The sequence below is a fragment of the Phyllobates terribilis genome, unplaced genomic scaffold (assembly GCF_046119375.1).
Source record: "Phyllobates terribilis strain yellow unplaced genomic scaffold, ASM4611937v1 Scaffold_9__5_contigs__length_417890890, whole genome shotgun sequence".
Classification (NCBI taxonomy): Eukaryota; Metazoa; Chordata; class Amphibia; order Anura; family Dendrobatidae; genus Phyllobates; species Phyllobates terribilis.
The window spans coordinates 54,489,650-54,509,597 of NW_027362769.1; the positions used below are offsets into that span (position 1 = coordinate 54,489,650).

General features: G+C 44.2%; 1 protein-coding gene across 2 annotated transcripts in view; it reads right to left on the reverse strand.

Annotated features, from left to right (window-relative positions):
- The window catches only part of LOC141161552 (aldehyde oxidase 1-like), a 536,896-nt gene that overhangs the window by 223,872 nt on the left and 293,076 nt on the right, over nt 1-19,948 (reverse strand). Inside the window, exon 2 of one of the 2 annotated variants that reach the window (XM_073646509.1) lies at nt 5,527-5,584. In XM_073646509.1, coding sequence (XP_073502610.1) covers nt 5,527-5,584 — 58 coding nt within the window. Of the gene's footprint in view, nt 1-5,526; nt 5,585-19,948 lie in introns of those variants that run through there. The other variant, XM_073646510.1, reaches the window with a different exon arrangement.

Below are 19,948 nucleotides of genomic sequence, written 5' to 3' on the forward strand. Positions count from 1 at the left end.
CCCGTAGAGGAAAGGGAAGATATGGTTAGTACTGTGCTCGGAGACTTCCCTCGGTCTTGGACTCAAGTCAATGGCGCAGTTGTGGTACCCGTACTCACCTTCCTCCAACCAGCATCCCAAGCACCTACGGAGCAACAGGTAGAGCTGGAAGAACAGCCGGTCCAGGAGGCAGAAGACCCCACACCAGCAGACCAGGAGGATCAACCCTCTGCTTATAGTGAACCTGCCATGCCTCTAGTGAGCCAAAGGGCCCGTGGACAGCTGCCCAGTTTACCCTTGACAGTTCCTACACCCTGTAGTTCAGGGCTAGACAGTCAGCTCCGTAGGTCCACTAGGGCCACTAGAGGCCAGTTACCCGCACGTTGGAGGATTTGAAGTGTATAAATTGTTTTATTTGTGGTTACCTGTTTTTCTTGTTGCTTGTGTATAATTATGTGTTTCTAGTTATTTATAGGAGTCCTTGGTGGATTTACCGGGAATCCTTGTACATGGTTGGAGCGTAACCCAGGAATGGACTAAAGACTGTTAAGGACTCGGGGCAGGACAGACCCCTACCTGGTTACGTCTCCCTGTTTTGGTGAAATGGACACCTTGCTTTTCTTCAAAGACTGCACCCGGTTGCGGACACGCCGTAACCATCTTTATGTGTTTTTCTTATTGTATTATTATTGTTTATACCTTGTTATGTTTTTCTAAAAATATGTTTAGTCCCGGAGTACTAAATTTCACTAGGGGGGAATGTGGCACCCCAGGGGTCTGGTTTCCACAGTAACGGCAATGTTATGTCTGAGAGCAGGTGGGAGGTCTCTTGGTCAGGGATCCTGTGCATGCCACACCTCCTGCCCAGTCCTGGGAGGGGAAGAACTTCCCCTATATAAACCTAGGGCTGAGGCAGGGTTAGTGAGTAGAGAAGAAGTAGAGACAGAGAAGCAGATATAGGAAAAGAACATCAGGGGCTCTGTGGGAGCAGTGCTACAAGGAGTCAGGGGCTGGCAGCTGCAGAGCTCGCCCTGACTGAGAAGTTATCACCGGACCCGGAGTCCGAGGCTGTGGGGACTAACTCCTATCCAGCAGCAGAAACCGACCAGCAGGGGATTGCAGGTCCTCTGGCCCAGAAACCCGAAGGCACGGTCACACGCGTGGGACCAGCACCGCCGTCGTGGAGCGGAAGCTACTAGAAGGCCCCGAGTCACCGGCCATACGGGTGAGCACCACACGGTACACTCAGGGACGTGGGCTACTTATACCTGCCTCTAGCAAGGTAGCCAGAAGAGTATCGTTAGTTTGGGAGGCCTACAACTCCGCCTGGCCAGGGGAGATCCCATCTGCTCAAGGACTGACCAGGCCCCAATCGCTAGCCAGTACTCCGGGAGGGTCTATCTTTGTCACCAGTAAAGACCCTGAACTACACCGTACCGTCTCCGAGTGGTTCCTGCTACCCCCATCATCCACGTCGGCTGCCCTGAGGCCATACCCCTCCCGTTGGGGGTTATACTATCACGCTGCATAATCCTACCACCGGCCTCAGCGGTCTGCCCTGCAGCAGCAGCTCCTTAGCTGTACTCAACGGGTGGCGTAGTCGTCCAACATCTACCGCTAATACAGCGCCACTTAGTCTGACTCCCTGGGCACGGACCGGATCACCGCCACGAGACTACAACCCTCAAGAGATCCGGCTCCGGGTAAGCTCCCGCGTGCGCAACGCAGCGCGACACAGGCCCAGGGGCGCGTCAATTACTTTCTAATACTGATAGATTTCAGCTACTGTCATAACCTTCTATGGCGTTTTGCACCTCTCTTTCTTCATGTGTTAAATACTTTTTTCCTGTGTAATTTCTCATTATTACACATCATATAATTTATAGCATCTATGGTTTGATTTCTTTGCCTGTGTGGATTGGATGGGTTGTTATCAACATCTGGTGAGAAATTCATGTCAATAGCACTTTTAGAAATATATTTACTTAGAAAATTGGTGACATATTCAATAGTTATTTCACCCGCTGTACATGTCTGCAAAACAGTCATGGAGATCTGTTAATTTTTGATCCAAGTCACGGCTCAAAATCAAGTCTATGGGTCAGTGAAAATCACTGACATCACACATTGCCATCTGTCCAGTTTTAACTTTGTTAACTTTGGTGGGAGACGCTTTGCAGTTTCTTTATTTATTTTTGCATATGAGAAAATTACTGATTAATCTCTGAAATCAAAAACCGACATACAGACCAAACACTGACGAAAATACGATCTGAAAGACTGATAAAAAGCGGTTTGATTTTTTTTTGCTGACAAGAAAAATCACTGATGTCTGAATGAGGCCAAATACACCAAGCCCCAATACTAACACAGGGTACATCAGAAACCGTCAAAGCAAAATCAGCTCACCTATTGCAGAGATGGCGCTTTCCTATAAGAACAAACAGTAGAAACAAATGTCGATGGTCCAGCCAATATGGATAAAAACTTCTTCACGGTTTTATTTTAGTAGCATTTTTAAACATCAGGAAACATTATCCAAATAGAAAGCGTTGCAGAAAAAAAATCACTGCATTAACCAACATGTTTAGGACGTATTTTTGGCTTTAATCATGTACAATAAATAGAAGATTTTGATCAAAAAACCGTAAAAGCCATCCCACCACGACAAAGTGTACCCAGTTGGGACAATCCCAAACTGTCTCTAAAATTAAAACTTTACCTTGTGTCAGCTGACCTCAATGTGAATAAGGGCAGAGCAGGACAGAGGCCAGACTGTTCATTCACCCATTCCTAGGAAGCTGTATAGATGAAACGCCTCAGAAGTGGGAGGCATGCCTCTGTTTGTACAAAGTACAAGAAACTGCAGCAAAACCAAAGAAATGAGCCGGTGCACAAGTTGGCATATGTACAATGTAAGAACATGTTCACACTGTGGCCATATCACAGACAAAACCAAACAAAAAAAACAAAATGAGCATACATTTTGTAGTAACTTCTCATTAATCAATATGAGTATTCCCATTGGAAACCCTTCTCTCTATTGTATCAATCTTTGCTTTGAAACCATATAGTTGTATTAATGTCATTATTCTGTAAATAATGCAATAGTAGTAATAGTAGAACACTTTCTTCAAAAAATAAACTTTTTGAAAAACATACGAGTATTGAACCACAAAAACTTTATTCAAAAAATTAATGAAGAAACAATTAAAATATGTATATTTTAAATGAAGTGCTTCCAAGAAAGTGAGATAAAGGACAAGTGTGCTATGATTCAATTGCACTATGCAATAAGGGACACCTTTATCTCTAATGGTAATTCGATCCAATTATTATATAATTCAAAAAATAATTAAACAATAATGCATTAAATCATTCCCTACCCTCCATAGGATTCTGACCAATTCATATAAGAATAGAAAAGTGCAATGTGCTATATATAAAGTGCAACAGCAGTGCTTGTGAATTCACAAAGTCACTCAAAGTAGCCACCTTTTGCTTTGATGATGCTTTGCACACTCTTGGCATTCTCTTGATGAGCTTCAAGAGGTAGTCACCGGAAATGGTCTTCCAACAATCTTGAAGGAGTTCCCAGAGATGCTTAGCACTTGTTGGCCCTTTTGCCTTCACTCTGCGGTCCAGCTCACCCCAAACTATCTCTATTGGGTTCAGGTCTGGTGACTGTGGAGGCCAGGTCATCTGGCGTTGCACCCCATCACTCTCCTTCTTGGTCAAATAGCCCTTACACAGCCTGGATGTGTGTTTGGGGTCATTGTCTTGTTGAAAAATAAATGATGGTCCAACTAAACGCAAACCGGATGGAATAGCATGCCGCTGCAAGATGCTGTGGTAGCCATGCTGGTTCAGTATGCCTTCAATTTTGAATAAATCCCCAACAGTGTCACCAGCAAAGCACCCCCACACCATCACACCTCCTCCTCCATGCTTCACGGTGGGAACCAGGCATGTAGAGTCCATCCGTTCACCTTTTCTGCGTCTCACAAAGACACGGTGGTTGGAACCAAAGATCTCAAATTTGGACTCATCAGACCAAAGCACAGATTTCCACTGGTCTAATGTCCATTCCTTGTCCATTCCTTGTGTTCTTTAACCCAAACAAGTCTCTTCTGCTTGTTGCCTGTCCTTAGCAGTGGTTTCCTAGCAGCTATTTTACCATGAAGGCCTGCTGCACAAAGTCTCCTCTTAACAGTTGTTGAAGAGATGTGTCAGCTGCTAGAACTCTGTGCGGCATTGACCTGGTTTCTAATCTGAGCTGCTGTTAACCTGCGATTTCTGAGGCTGGTGACTTGGATAAACTTATCATGAGAAGCAGAGGTGACTCTTGGTCTTCCATTCCTGGGGCGGTCCTCATGTGAGCCAGTTTCTTTGTAGCGCTTGATGGTTTTTGCAACTGCACTTGGGACACTTTCAAAGTTTTCCCAATTTTTCGGACTGACTGACCTTCATTTCTTAAAGTATTGATGGCCACTCTTTTTTCTTTACTTAGCTGCTTTTTTCTTGCCATAATACAAATTCTAACAGTCTATTCAGTAGGACTATCAACTGTGTATCCACCTGACTTCTGCACAACACAACTGATGGTCCCAACCCCATTTATAAGGCAAGAAATCCCACTTATTAAACCTGACAGGGCACACCTGTGAAGTGAAAACCATTTCTGGTGACTACCTCTTGAAGCTCATCAAGAGAATGCCAAGAGTGTGCAAAGCAGTCATCAAAGCAAAAGGTGGCTACTTTGAAGAACCTAGAATATAAGACATATTTTCAGTTGTTTCACACTTTTTTGTTAAGTATATAATTCCACATGTGTTAATTCATAGTTTTGATGCCTTCAGTGTGAATGTACAATTTTAAGAGTCATGAAAATACAGAAAAATCTTTAAATGAGAAGGTGTGTCCAAACTTTTGGTCTGTACTGTACATATTTTAATTGTTTCTTAATTAATTTTTTGAATAAAGTTTTTGTGGTTCAATACTCATACATTTTTCAAAAAGTTTATTTATTTTTTGAAGAAATTGTTCTATGTATAGTTGAGTCATTCCGAATAAGTATATGGATTCCAGATGAGAATATAAGTGTAATAGTACTAATAGTACTACTACTACTAATGGTTGGAATTAATTTATAAATGAGTGAACATATTTAACTAAACAATAGTAAAAAAGAAGTGGATTGTTTTGTGACTGTATAGTGGATTGTATTATCACTATGAGCCAGCGGCTTGGCTTCTGCCAAGAGGACATCAGCTGAATGTAATATGGTGAAATGTAATAACATGTAATCACATTATGGAGTCATGTGCTCTGTGCGTTTTTGGAATCTCTTGGATGCTGAAAGTTTAAAATGAATGAGGCTTTACTTTAATTGCACGTGTAGTCAATGGGGTCCATTAAGATGTCAATGTCATGTGAAGGATCAGTCCTTGGTTTCTATTATGTTTTTCAATCCAGAACAGAGGAGCGGAAACCCTAATGCAGATGTGGAATCTTCAAACACTACATTGCAGCTGTATAAAAGGATACATTTTCTTCTGAGATATGGTAGCAGCATTTGCTCTGGATCAGCTTTCTGTTCAATTATCTGTAGTGAAAAAAAAGACTTGAAAAGTTGGATAAATGAAAAGAAAAGTCACTCAACAATCCAGGAATTTCAAAATGGAAGGGATTTATTTACCCGTTACAATACAGAGATTTTGGGGAAATTAAACTTAGAATGCGGCCTTCCTTTTCTCTTTTATCTAAACTAGCTCTTGTGTAAAAAAGTAATAATAGATTAGTTAAAGAGAACGGGTCTCCTGCGCTGCTGGTATGGATCCAAACAAGAATTCAGACAAACTTATGCGGATTACTTGGAAAAGAGTAGAAAATAAACTGCATCATTCACTACCACTTATCACTTATGTTTGCCCGAATTCTTGATTGGATCCATACCAGCAGTGCAGGAGACCTGCTCTCCTTCACTAATCTGCTATAACGTTGGATTTTCCCACCCGAGGTACTGCAGCAGCAGGGATTTCATTCATCTATGTCAGTTTAGTCTATGTTGTGTCTCACACAGCCTAACCAGGTGAGCAAAACGGCACGTGACCAATATTGTTATCCAGATAAAACCTTATTGCGCTATCTTGTCCCATAGTTACCTCTCTAAAAAGGAATAATAAATCATAATAATTTTATTTATATGGTGCCAACATATTTTACAACAAAATTGGATTGGCATATCCATTGATAAAAACATAAAGCTTTATTCCATATGATTAAAAAATCCAGATGATAGAGTGTGATGGAATACCCTCTGACGCATTTCTGGTGTTGCTATCGCCCTTAGTCAAGGGACAACATATTTAAAAGAAATAAAGTGAAAAGTAGTATCTATAATCACACAATAACATGTAAACGAGCGCATATTAATCATCATTATTATAAAATACATTAATAAAGAACATAAACAGCAGATAGAAAACCCCTAGCTGGTCTTTCACTGCTTGGCTTAAACTACAGCAGTATGGATGGACATCCAAATGAGACTATCACAAGCAGGTAATACTAGCAGGGGGAAAGTATATAAAGCCACACCTGAAAGGTGAGAGGGCAGAGAAATGAGTAAATGAAATCACCTGTTACCCTAAAAAGACGGAAAGAAGGATAACAGAAACTAAACACATGGAGAAGAGGTGTATCTGCTGTGGCTTGGCGGACATAGATGCCGACCACAAAGCACAGGCTCAAGGGTTTGAACACAGACGTATGACTCATAGCATCATTCCTATAATTCATACCTCTGGGCTGTTTGGCATCCAGCCTAACAATCTAAAAGACCTCTCTCAGAGTTTCTTTTGACAACCCCCCCCCCAGTCTTTGAGTTTAACACTTGCAATACCGTTATGTACTGCATGTCCAAAAAGTGTTTAACTGCACCCAAATACAATCTGTGATTGTTGTCGATATGCTATAGATATTCCGCTATCATTGTCTTTATTTTTCGACTTGTACAACTTATGTTTTTCATATTACAACTGTTACAATCAATCCAATAAATTATATGATGTGTATTGCAGTTAATGTAATAATATATACTCCAATGGTCATCGATTTTTTTTAGGTTTTTCTTTAGCGTACCAACACATTTTAAGGGGTTATTCACTACTAGGGCAAGCCCTTCTCATTCTGAATGTTTGCCTCAATGAAAATAAAAACCCTTTACACTCACCTCACATGCCAGCGCTTTTCCAGTGATGTCGGCACCCACGTTCCCAGGGCTCACATGAAATTGTTATGACACCGGCGTCACTGTCCTCACCTTAAGACATATAAGTTATCAAGAATTAGTCGGAACTGTGTCTGGCCGATCACTTCTTCTTGATTACTTATATGCCCAAAGGCGGGGACAATCTCACGTGAACCCTGGGAACATAGGTGCTGAAACCACTGGAACAGTGCCGGCATGGGAGGTGAGTATAAATGTTTTTATTGTTATGGGGGCAAACATTCAGAGAGAGAAGGGATTATCCCAGTAGTGGACAACTCCTTTAAATTTATTACCACTACATTTAAAACAACATTTAACAGAAAGACAAGTAGAATTCTCTGTGTGTTTTTTTGTATGTATTTGGTGATAATAAGTCATATTGCCCAAACAATGGTCTCATCTGGCAACGTGTCTATAGCCTTTCAACAATATTTGATTGAAAATTTAATTTTGATAAAGAATAGATACAGTGGGTACAGAAAGTATTCAGACCCCTTTAAATTGTTCACTCTTTGTTTCATTGCAGCCATTTGGTAAATTCTAAAAAGTTCATTTTTTTCTCATTAAAGTACACTCTGCACCCCATCTTGACTGGAAAAACAGAAATGTAGAAATTTTTGCAAATTTATTAAAAAAGAAAAACTGAAATATCACATGGTCATAAGTATTCAGACCCTTTGCTCAGACACTCATATGTAAGTCACATGCTGTCCATTACCTTGTGATCCTCCTTGAGATGGTTCTACTCCTCCATTGGAGTCCAGCTGTGTTTAATTAAACTGATAGGACTTGATTTGGAGAGGCACACACCAGTCTATATAAGACCTCACAGCTCACAGTGCATGTCAGACCAAATGAGAATCATGAGCTCAAAGGAACTGCCCAAGGGCCTCAGAGACAGAATTGTGGCAAGGCACAGATCTGGCCAAGGTTACAAAAGAATTTCTGCATTACTCAATGTTCCTAAGAGCACAGTGGCCTCCATAATCCTTAAATGGAAGAAGTTTGGGATTACCAGAAGTCTTCCTAGACCTGGCTGTCCAGCCAAACTGAGCAATTGTGGAAGAAAAGCCTTGGTGAGAGAGGTAAAGAAGAACCCCAAGATCACTGTGTCTGAGCTCCAGAGATGCAGTAGGGAGATGGGAGAAAGTTCCATTAAGTCAACTATCACTGCAGCCCTCCACCAGTCGCGCCTTTATGGCAGAGTGGCCCGATGGAAGCCTCTCCTCAGTGCAAGACATATGAAAGCCCGCATAGAGTTTTCTCAAAAACACATGAAGGACTCCCAGACTATGAGAAATAAGTTTCTCTGGTCTGATGAGACGAAGATAGAACTTTTTGGTGATAATTCTAAGTGATATGTGTGGAGAAAACTAGGCACTGCTCATCACCTGCTCATTACAAGCCCAACAGTGAAACATAGTGGTGGCAGCATCATGCTATGGGGGTGTTTTTCAGCTGCAGGGACAGGACAGCTGGTTGCAATTGAAGGAAGCATGAATGCGGTCAAGTACAGAGATATCCTGGATGAAAACCTCTTCCAGAGTGCTCTGGACCTCAGACTTGGCCGAAGGTTCACCTTCCAACAAGACAATGACCCTAAGCACACAGCTAATAAAACAAAGGAGTGGCTTCAAAACAACTCTGTGACCATTCTACTAAACTGTCCCAGCCAGAGCCCTGACCTAAACCCAACTGAGCATCTCTGGAAAGACCTGAAAATGGCTGTCCACCAACGTTCACCATCCAACCTGACGGAACTGGAGAGAATCTGCAAGGAAGAATGGCAGAGGATCCCCAAATCCAGGTGTAAAAAAATTGTTGCATCATTCCCAAGAAGACTCATGGCTGTGCTAGCTCAAAAGGGTGCTTCTACTCAATACTGAGCAAAGGGTCTGAATACTTATGACCATGTAATATTTCAGTTTTTCTTTTTTAATAAATTTGCAAAAATTTCTACATTTCTGTTTTTTTTCCAGTCAAGATGGGGTGCAGAGTGTACTTTAATGAGAAAAAAAATGAACTTTTTAGAATTTACCAAATGGTTGCAATGAATCAAAGAGTGAAAAATTTAAAGGGGTCTGAATACTTTCCGTACCCACTGTATGATTCATTTAGGGCTCTTTCACATGTCAGTGTGTCCGGTACGCGTGGTGATAGTTTCCACACGCTCGCTGGAGAGAGCCATTCTCCCCGGCTCCTCGGCTTCAGCGGCCAAAGGATTGCAGCGGGAGACATCTCCGGACAGGTGAGTATAAGGATTTTATTATTTTATTTTTATTTTTACACATGGACATTGCGGTGGCAGACACTACTACTCCCAAAATTGTCCCTTGTTCGTGCTGATCACAGCGCGAGCAAGGGACAATGATGAGGGCAGCATTCAGCACCCGGCGCGTAAACTGATTCCCATGCACCGATACGTGTGATCCTGATGTGGCACATGGGCGGCACATGGTTACCACACGTGTGCCACACACAGACATGTGTGTACAGGTTTTTCCGGTACCGGAAATATCAGGAACTGTGAAACTAGGCTTAATGTCATTAAATTTGAGGCTATACAGAGTGCTAAAAGTAACCAACTGACTATCATGTTTGTAAATAACGCACTGTTTGATTTTCTGCTGTTCTTTTTTAAGGAATCATTGATTGTTCTTTCTTTATATCCTCTAATTTTCAATCTGTTTTTAATAATAAGACTTTAATCCAAGCAAATTCGTTTTCACACGATGAGGCTGTTTTCACTAAACTCTATTTTACTGAGGTATATTCTGCAACACTTTACAATTAAGCGGGGTAAAGTATAGAGACATTTATGGAATTTTGATTTCAACAAATAAATGTTATTCTTTATATAATGAAAGTTGTACATTTTTCTTATTGCAATGTCTATTATATCAAGTTGTCACACATTCCATAATCTCTTCTTTCCAATCATTAAATATGAACTTTAACTCCTTAATTACAGCCCACCATAGGTTACCAGTTGTTTGTAAAGGTCCCTAATCTGCAGCAACATCTTTCAGTTGCTGCATTAGAGCTCCTGCAATCAGCCTATAAAGCACCCAATCAGCGCTTTTTAGAAAATATTGTCAAAATTTGGCAATAACACGGATTGTACTAAACCCAGCAATCACATGATCTCCAGATGTCTCCTCAGCACTACAGAGCTGCTGGGTCTTAGCAGACCCAGATCTGCTCTGCCAGTTACTAGTGAGGGGGCTGTTATTCCTTGTAACTGGCCTTTATGAATGCACCAGTTACAGTGAAAAACTGCAACAGCAAACAATAAAATAAATTGATGGCACCCAGGGGTCTTTTATGACTTTTGGGGGACATATTTTGTATGAAAAATAGCAAATATATGAAAAAAAATGTAATGAAATGGATTGAAAGAGGCTTCTGCCAAAAAAAAATATTTAGAATATGATACATGTTCTTGCACCAACATTATGTACAAACAAAATACTACACCTAAGGTTAATTACTGTAAAATGTGAAGAGTTAAAAAAATTATCAAAAATATTTTTTTTAATTATTTCTTTATTTAGTATAAAATACATTTTCCGGCACAAAGTTTACTGAAAAACAACCAAAAAAAGTATATGCAACCGTAATAACCTGATCAGTTACTTTAATGGGTTGTTTATTAGAATATTTGAAAAGTCTAGAAATAATGGTAAAACTTTTTTTTTCTATATTTGTATTGCAAGAAAAACAATATATACTGTATACATTACACTCTAAAATAGTGTTAAAAAAATTATTCAATTTAACTGTAACCACCATAATCCTGCATCATATGACCAAGACTAGTGACATTTCAACTTCTATGTCTTGGTCAGTGGTGGTTGGGTTTCAGCCTTCCTTACCTCGGCCATACATCTGAGCACTGAAAACCTTGTACTTCTGGGCGCATCAGGGAGGTTGCAGGTCTGGAATATGACAGCATTATAGGATAATGGGTTCCTAGTCGCTTTACGTTTGATTCTTCTCAAATCTTTGGGAGTTGATGTGCATCTTTTTTTTTCCCAACACGTTTTTTTGCAAACCTGTTGACTATATGCAGCAAAACATTTGATGGTACTGTGATCATGCCCCAATATCTTAGCAATTTCAAGAGTGGGGCATCTGTCACGGGTGTGTCAGAGGTGACAGACTGTCGCCCTGCAGTGGGTTGCTGGAGATCTCTACGTTTGGCATTGCAGACAGCTCCTTAGATAAGAGGCTGTCTTTAGGACCGAGCGGCTACCTCCCTCTTGCTAATTAGCTCTCTGACCTGGGTGTATATATACCTGGTGTGTCTGAGAGGGAGTCGCCGTTATACTCATTTCTACTTGTAAAGCTTAGCAGGAGCAGTACGTCGTCCTCTCTGGAGCTTGAGGCTGTGTGCTTATTTGGAGTTCATCTAAAGCTAAGCCGTTAGTTGACAGTGGAGCCGGAGTGAGCATGGTTAATGCTGAGTTTGTGAAAACTCATGGTCTTGCTTGCTGTGCTTTAGTTGAACCTATTCCCATCTTTGCCATTGACTCGGCGCCACTTCCACAGAAAGCATTTACTCAGATTGTACATAATGTAAAACTGAGAGTGGGGTCAGTTCATTGTGAAATCATCCCTTGCTATGTTCTGGACAATCTTCCCACTCCGATTGTTTTGGGTATACCTTGGCTTGTTAAATATAATCCGTTGGTAAATTGGCAAACCGGGGAGATTATTGAATGGGGAGATTACTGCCATGAGAACTGTCTAGATATTTCCATTGCTACTGTCTCTCCAGAAATATTACCTGCTTTTCTGTCTGGTTTTGAGGATGTTGTTTTGAGAAGGGGTGTCAGGATTTTCCTCACCATCGTGCTTATGACTGTCCTATTAACCTGACCCCCAGAGCTAAACTACCGAAGTCCAGACTGTATAATCTTTCTGGCCCTGAGAGACAAACCATGAAGGATTTCATTGCGGAAAGTCTGGAGAAGGGACATATCAGACTCTCATCTTTGCCCGTGGTGGCAGGGTTCTTCTTTGTGAAGAAAAAAGATGGCGGTCTACGTCCCTGTTTAGATTTCTGGGAATAATATCAAATCATCATCCGTGATCCATACCCTCTTCCTCTTATTCCTGATTTGTTCAGTCAGGTTATGAGAGCTAAGGTATTCTCCAAGTTGGATTTAAGGGGAGCCTACAATCTGGTTAGTATTAAAGAAGGGGACGAATGGAAGACAACGTTCAATACCCCAGAAGGACATTTCGAGGGTCTTGTTAGGCCTTTTGGTTTGACCAAGGCACCTGCGGTATTCCAGCATTTCATAAATTATATTTTCCATCATTTGGTGGGGAGTTTTGTGGTGGTCTATCTGGACAATATTTTGGCTTACTCACCTGATTTTGAGACTCATCGGGGGCATGTTAAGCAGGTGCTCCAGATATTAAGGGATAACAAACTTTATGCCAAACTAGAAAAATGTGTTTTTGCTGTTCAGGAGGTGCAGTTTTTGGGGTACTTGTCACGTTCAGGTTTTCGGACGGATCCGGAGAAGATCCGTGCAGTTCTTGACTGGGAACGTCCCGAGAACCTGAAGGCTCTACAATGTTTTCTGGGCTTTACTAATTTTTACAGGAAATTCATCCAAAATTACTCTGTTATAGTGAAACCCCTTACTGACATGACTAAGAAGGGGTCTGATTTTTCCAAATGGTCGGATACTTCCCTCCAGGCTTTTTCTTCCTTAAAGAATCATTTTGCAACTGCACCTATACTCAGTCAACCCGATGTTTCTCAACCCTTTATTGTGGAGGTCGATGCTTCGGATGTCGGGGTTGGGGCTGTGTTGTCTCGGGGTTCGCCCCCTGGTAAATGGCATCCCTGCGCCTTCTTTTCTAAAAAATTGTCTTTGGCTGAGAGAAATTATGACGTGGGTAATAGGGAAATTTTGGCGATCAAATTGGCGTTCGAGGAATGGCGACATTGGTTGGAGGGGGCTGTCCATCCTATTACTGTTATTACTGACCATAAGAACCTGTCATATCTCTAGTCAGCAAAACAGCTCAACTCTAGGCAAGCCAGATGGTCTCTATTTTTTACAAGGTTCAATTTTGTTGTAATTTTTCGCTCAGGGGTCAAAAATGTCAAGGCTGATGCTTTGTCCCGGAGCTTCCCTGGTGGTGTTGACCATGAGAACTCTGCCCCGATATTACAGAAAAGGGTAGTCATTTCGGCTCTTTATCCTGAACTGGAGGGTGAGGTGTTGGAGGCTCAGGGGGACGCCCCTGCCTCCTGCCCTTCAGGAAAGTTATTTGTACCATCTCTTCTGCGCCACAAAGTAATTAAAGAACATCATAACTCTGTGCTTGCTGGGCATCCAGGTACTAAGGCAACCGCGGACCTCCTCTCTCGTTGTTTTTGGTGGCCGGGGTTGCATCGGGATGTGATTGTCATGTAGCTGCTTTTAAAATTTGCGCATGTTCTAAGGTTTTGCATACCCGTCTGTTTGCTACTCTTCTTCCGCTACCTATCCCTAGTAGGCCATGGACACACTTGTCCATGGATTTTATTATTGACCTACCGGTTTCAGCAGGTAAAGTGGTGGTTTTGGTGGTAGTAGATAGGTTCAGTAAAATGGTTCACTTCATCGCATTACCTGCACTTCCCAGTGCCATGGCACTTGCTCAGGTGTTCATAAATGAAATTGTGAAGCTTCACGGGGTTCCCTCCAATGTGGTGTCTGATCGGGGGGCCTAGTTGGTTTCCAAGTTCTGGAAAGCATTCTGTTCTCAACTCAGGATGCAGCTGCCCTTTTCCTCTGCCTTCCACCCTCTGTCGAATGGTCAGACCGAGCATGTCAATCAGAACTTGGTGACATACAAATCAGGAGGATTGGGCATCCTACTTACCGCTGGCTGAATTTGCCATCAATAATCATCGTTAAAAATCCACTGGCAGGTCACCGTTCTTTGGTGCATACGGTTATCATCCACAGTTTGGTACCTTCAGTGGGGGAGGAGCTTCAGGAGTTCATGTGGTGGAACGATTTGCTTTGTCGTTCTCCTCGGTATGGCAGGGTGTTCTGTGTAATTTAAAGACCATGGGAGACAGGTCTAAACGTATGGCTGACAGAAAACACTTGACAGGTCCGGACCTGAATGTGAATGACTGTGTGGTTGTCTACCAGGAATAGATTGAAGACTGAAAGTTCCTTCTTGGAAGCTGGGACCTACGTTTATTGGTCCCTATAAAATAACCGCCGTCATTAACCTTGCTGTGTTTCGTCTTGAACTTCCTCAGGCCCTTAAGGTCCACAATGTGTTCCACAGGTCCTTACTCTAAAGGTATGTGGAACCTCTTGAGCCCTCACCTCTACCACTGCCCCCAGTAATGGTTGATGGTAATCTGGAGTTCCAGATTTCGAGGATTGTAGATTCTCGTCTCCAACATTCTTTCTCTACAATACTTGGTGCACTGGAAAGGCTATGGTCCAGAGGGGAGGATGTGAGTTTCAGCATCAGAGGCGAATGCTCCCAGATTGGTTCGTTCATTCCACACCTCTTTTCCTGAGAAACCCGGTCCTGAATGTCCGGAGGCCACTCGTAGAGGGGAGGGGGGATGGTACTGTCATGGGTGTGTCAGAGGTGACAGACAGTTGCCGCTGCAGTGGGTTGCAGGAGATCTCTACGTTTGGCATTGAAGACAGCTCCTTAGATAAGAGGCTGTCTTTAGGACCGAGTGGCTACCTCTCTCTTGCTAATTAGCTCTCTGGCCTGGGTGTATATATACCTGGTGTGTCTGAGAGGGAATCGCTGGTTATACTCATTTCTACTTGTGAAGCTTAGCAGGAGCAGTACGTCGTCCTCTCTGGAGATTGAGGCCGTGTGCTTATTTAGAGTTCATCTAAAGCTAAGCCGTTTTCCCCCTAATTTGTCTACCCTTATTTTCTATAGAGTTTAGAGGAGGCTGGCTAGTGCTCATCTCCTCCAATCCCTAGCCGTAGCCATACACAAGGGAGAGTAGGGCGAGGCACGTGTGCAGCGATTGCTGAAGAGGCAATATAGGGACGCTAGTTAAGACAGGGTGACGCCAGATCAGACTTGGAGGTCTCCACTTCCCCCTTTCCCTAGTGTCTGGGCTCCCTTTCCCTTTTTCCTCTGTGTTGCACTAAGTCTTTACCACACCTGGCTTGATAGCATCCCTCTGTAAGACTTGTAACAATTAATGAGTCAGTTAAATCTCAAGCTGGGGTTTTATTGACTGTCACAGGCCACTACTGTGCATTGCACCACAATGTTGACGTTGTAGGCCGGCTAATTAAAAGAGGAACCACACGGATGCCATCAGCTGAGAGTCAGTTCTGGGCTCCCATCCAGCAACTACAGATTACTGATGTGGCTGCTGGACTAGGTACTGCAAATTGATTTGCACTAACTCTACTTGTGACTTTACAGAGTAGCTTAATTAACCGTTCCATCATACCACGGCACGACCAGCTCTACCCTCACCTACTGTATCCTCACCCATCCCTTGTAGATTGTGAGCCCTCGCGGGCAGGGTCCTCTCTCCTCCTGCACCAGTCGGTGACTTCTATTGTCTAAGATTTTTGTACTTTTTTTTATTATGTATACCCTTTTTCACATGTATAGCGCCATGGAATAAATGCCACTATAATGATAAATAATAATAATAATAATAATTAAGGTTAATTCAGTCAAGGGTCATAAACAGGTAATGAACAAGCAGGGTTAGGTATCAGAGAAACACCACTTTCAAAACAGGGTCAGTATACACTTATAACTAGCAACTTTCAGCAATATGCTGAGAGTTTAAGTAGGGTGTAGTTCTGCCTCACTGGACACAGAAAGGAGCTGATTACTCCTGCTGAGCTGCTGGACAGCACACTCACTCATTCTGGGTAGTATGACAGGTCCCAGCTAGTGATGGGCGAGCACTAAAATGCTCGGGTGCTCATTGCTCGGGTCGAGCACATTGGAATATTCGACCCGAGCAACTAGCCCAATGTAAATCTATGGGAAACTTGAGCATTTTTCAGGCGGCTCCCCCCGGCGGTCTGCAGAGGGCCTAAAAATTGCCTAAATCGATGGGAACATTGCTCAAATGGCATGGGAAAAGCATGGGGAAGAACCCTGGAAGCATTTCTGACTCCCAGGTCACTGCTGTCAACAATGTTGTCAGAGGTATTACACCACTTTTACCGACTCACAATAAAACAAAATGGATTTTCCTGGGAAACATGTTAAGGAACATTCTTTCCAGGGTAATGACTTGTATATAAGGCAAAATAAATAACCAAAAACAAAAATACTCCTCCACACCTTGGGCTATGTTCACACGTAGTGTTTTTGATGCGTTTTTGTACTTTTGCATTGCTTTCAACCGTGACAAATGCAATCACCGGGAAATATCATTTTAACATTTTACAACCTTATTTGGCCATGTGGTGTGTGAGACATGATCAGACACATCCTGTTTCATTTATGAAGGAGGTACTCTGAAAGTCACAAAGCCTTTTTTTATAGGGCCATCACGCGGCTTTTACTATTCTTAAAGGGCCAGCAGTCGGCCCTCACTATTCGTAGAGAGCCATCAGCCGGCTAGGCTTTGTTGTTCCCATTACTAAAGAGTGGGTGTCCTATACTGTTATTACGTATGAAGTGAGTGGGAGGGCTGCCCAAAATTTGGACGCACCCCAATACCCCTTTGAAAATTTGGACGCACCCCAATACCCCTTTGAAGAGACTTAGAGGAGGGCCTCCTGAAAACAATGTTCCCATTATTAGGAAGTGGGTCTCCCATTGTGTTTGCCTATGCAGTGAATGCAAGGGTTGCCAAAAATTTGGAGGCACTCCAATGCCCCTTGAAAGAGACATGAAGGTCAGAGGGCCTCCTGAGAACAATGATCCCATTATTAGGAAGTGGGTCTCCCATAGTGTTGGCCTATGCAGTGAATGCAAGGGCTGCCAAAAATTGGGAGGCACTCTAATGTCCCTTGGAAGAGACGTGGAGGAGGGCCTCATAAAAAAATGTTCCCATTACAAAGGAGCGGGTCTCCTATACTTGTAATGCCCATGAAACTAAGTGTATGGGCTGACAAACATTTACCCCTGGTGGGTATACATGAACATACTGTATAATTTTTTTTTTCACGGGTATCATAAACACTCTTTAAAAAAATTATGTGGGTGTTGCATCATGGACCACGGTCACCTTGGTGATATGGTGGTGGAGGATGAGGAGAAGGAGGAGGACAAGAGCAAATAGCCAAAATCAGGAAGCGTATACCCATGTGTGGGTGTAAAGAGGTGCATGGGAATATACCTCCCAAAAAAATACACTGGATTTGAGTTTATGTTACGCTGCTATTGACGCACCCCTGGGCCTGTGTCGCGCAGCATTGCGCACGCGGGAGCTTACCCGGAGCCGGATCTGTTGAGGGTTGTAGTCTCGTGGCGGTGACCCGGTCCGTGCCCAGGGAGTCAAACTGAGCGGCGATGTAGTAGCGGTAGATGTTGGACGACTACGCCACCCGTTGAATGCAGCGAAGGAGCTGCCGCTGCAGGGCAGACCGCTGAGGCCGGTGGTAGGATTGTGCAGCGTGATAGTATCACCCCCAACGGGAGGGGTATGGCCTCAGGGCAGCCGACGTGGATGATGGGGGTAGCAGGAACCACTCGGAGACGGTACGGTGTAGTTCAGGGTCTTTACTGGTGACAACGATAGACCCTCCCGGAGTACTGGCTAGCGATTGGGGCCTGGTCAGTCCTTGAGCAGATGGGATCTCCCCTGGCCAGGCGGAGTTGTAGGCCTCCCAAACTAACGATACTCTTCTGGCTACCTTGCTAGAAGCGGGTATAAGTAGCCCACGTCCCTGAGTGTACCGTGTGGTGCTCACCCGTATGGCCGGTGACTCGGGGCCTTCTAGTAGCTTCCGCTCCACGACGGCGGTGCTGGTCCCATGCGTGTGACCGTGCCTTCGGGTTTCTTGGCCAGAGGACCTGAAATCCCCTGCCTGACGGATTCTGCTGCTGGGTAGGAGTTAGTCCCCGCAGCCTCGGACTCCGGGTCCGGTAAGAAATCTTCTCAGTCAGGGCGAGCTCTGCAGCTGCCAGCCCCTGACTCCTTGTAACACTGCTCCCACAGAGCTCCTGATGTTTCTTCCTATGCTGCTTCTCTTCTCTACTTCTGGCATGGCCCAGGAGCTGGGCCCAGCCGGAGCCACAGCTCCCTGTCAGCCCTCCTGGCTGAACTCTCCCTCTGAACTCTCTAACCCTGCCTCAGCCCCAGGTTTATATAGGGGAAGTTCTTCCCCTCCCAGGACTGGGCAGGAGGTGTGGCATGCATAGGATTCCTGACCAAGAGACCTCCCACCTGCCCTCAGACATAACATTGCTGTTACTGTGGAAACCAGACCCCTGGGGTGCCACATTCCCCCCTAGTGAAATTTAGTACTCCGGGACTAAACATATTTCTAGAAAAACATAACAAGGTATAAACAATAATAATACAATAAGAAAAACACATAAAGATGGTTACGGCGTGTCCGCAACCGGGTGCAGTTTTGAAGAAAAGCAAGGTGTCCATTTCACCAAAACAGGGAGACGTAACCAGGTAGGGGTCTGTCCTGCCCCGAGTCCTTAACAGTCTTTAGTCCATTCCTGGGTTACGCTCCAACCATGTACAAAGGATTCCCGGCAAATCCACCAAAGACTCCCATAAATTACTAGAAACACATAATTATTTACAGGATATGGCCGCTCTCAGTCCTCGGCCAGTGGGGATAAGGATTGGCTGCTCACAGTCCTCAGCCTGGTAAGGGATAGGGGATGGCTGCTCACAGTCCTCAGCCTGGTAAGGGATAGGGACACACGGGGAACAATTCACTAATCCCAACGGGGACCATATTTTAATTAGCAGCAGTCCTTGTACCCTAACGGGTAACTATGTACAGCTCTTTATTCACGCTACTTCCCTTCAGTAGCTATGTCCTCTTTGTGCTCCCTCCTGAGGGTAGTCCTCAGACCCGTCCGGGTCCTCTTGGCTTTCCTCGTATTGGTAGTACTGCAGCTCCTCCTCGGTTAGCTGGGTTAGTATCTCTGCGACAGTCCTCCTCCCAGGTGGCCAGGACTTTACCCCCCTTTGGGCTGCCCCAGTTAATTGGGCCACCAGGATGCTCACTTTTTGCTCCTCTGTGAGGGGGTACACCTGGAAGAGGCTATCCAGCTTTTCTCTAAAGTCATGCAGGGTATGTGACTCCCCTGAGTACTGGGGTAGCCAGGCTGCCCCCGGGATATAGGGCATGGTGAAAGGCATGACCGCAACAGCGGTGGCGCTGGCGGGGGTTGAAGCGGTGAAGCTCTCCTCCGTATCCGGCATCCTTCTCCCCCCTAGTGGACCGTGGCCTACCTTGCGATGATCCTCTTCCGTAGGCCGCGGCTCCGCAGTGGATCGTCAGGGTTGAGGACCTTCCGTCGCGCTCCTGTGACGTCGGCGTCTGCTGGGCTCCTTCCAGGACCTTGCGCAACGTCCGGACGTGAGGCGGGGCTTCAGTTCTCGCGCGCTTTCGGAGTCCACGCCCCTCTTCTTCCCGCGCGGCGTCCTCAAGATGGCGTCCAATGGCGGGAAAACTCCACGTATGGCGGGAAGAAGGCTGAAGATGGCGCTGGATGGCGGGAAAACTCCACCGATGGCGG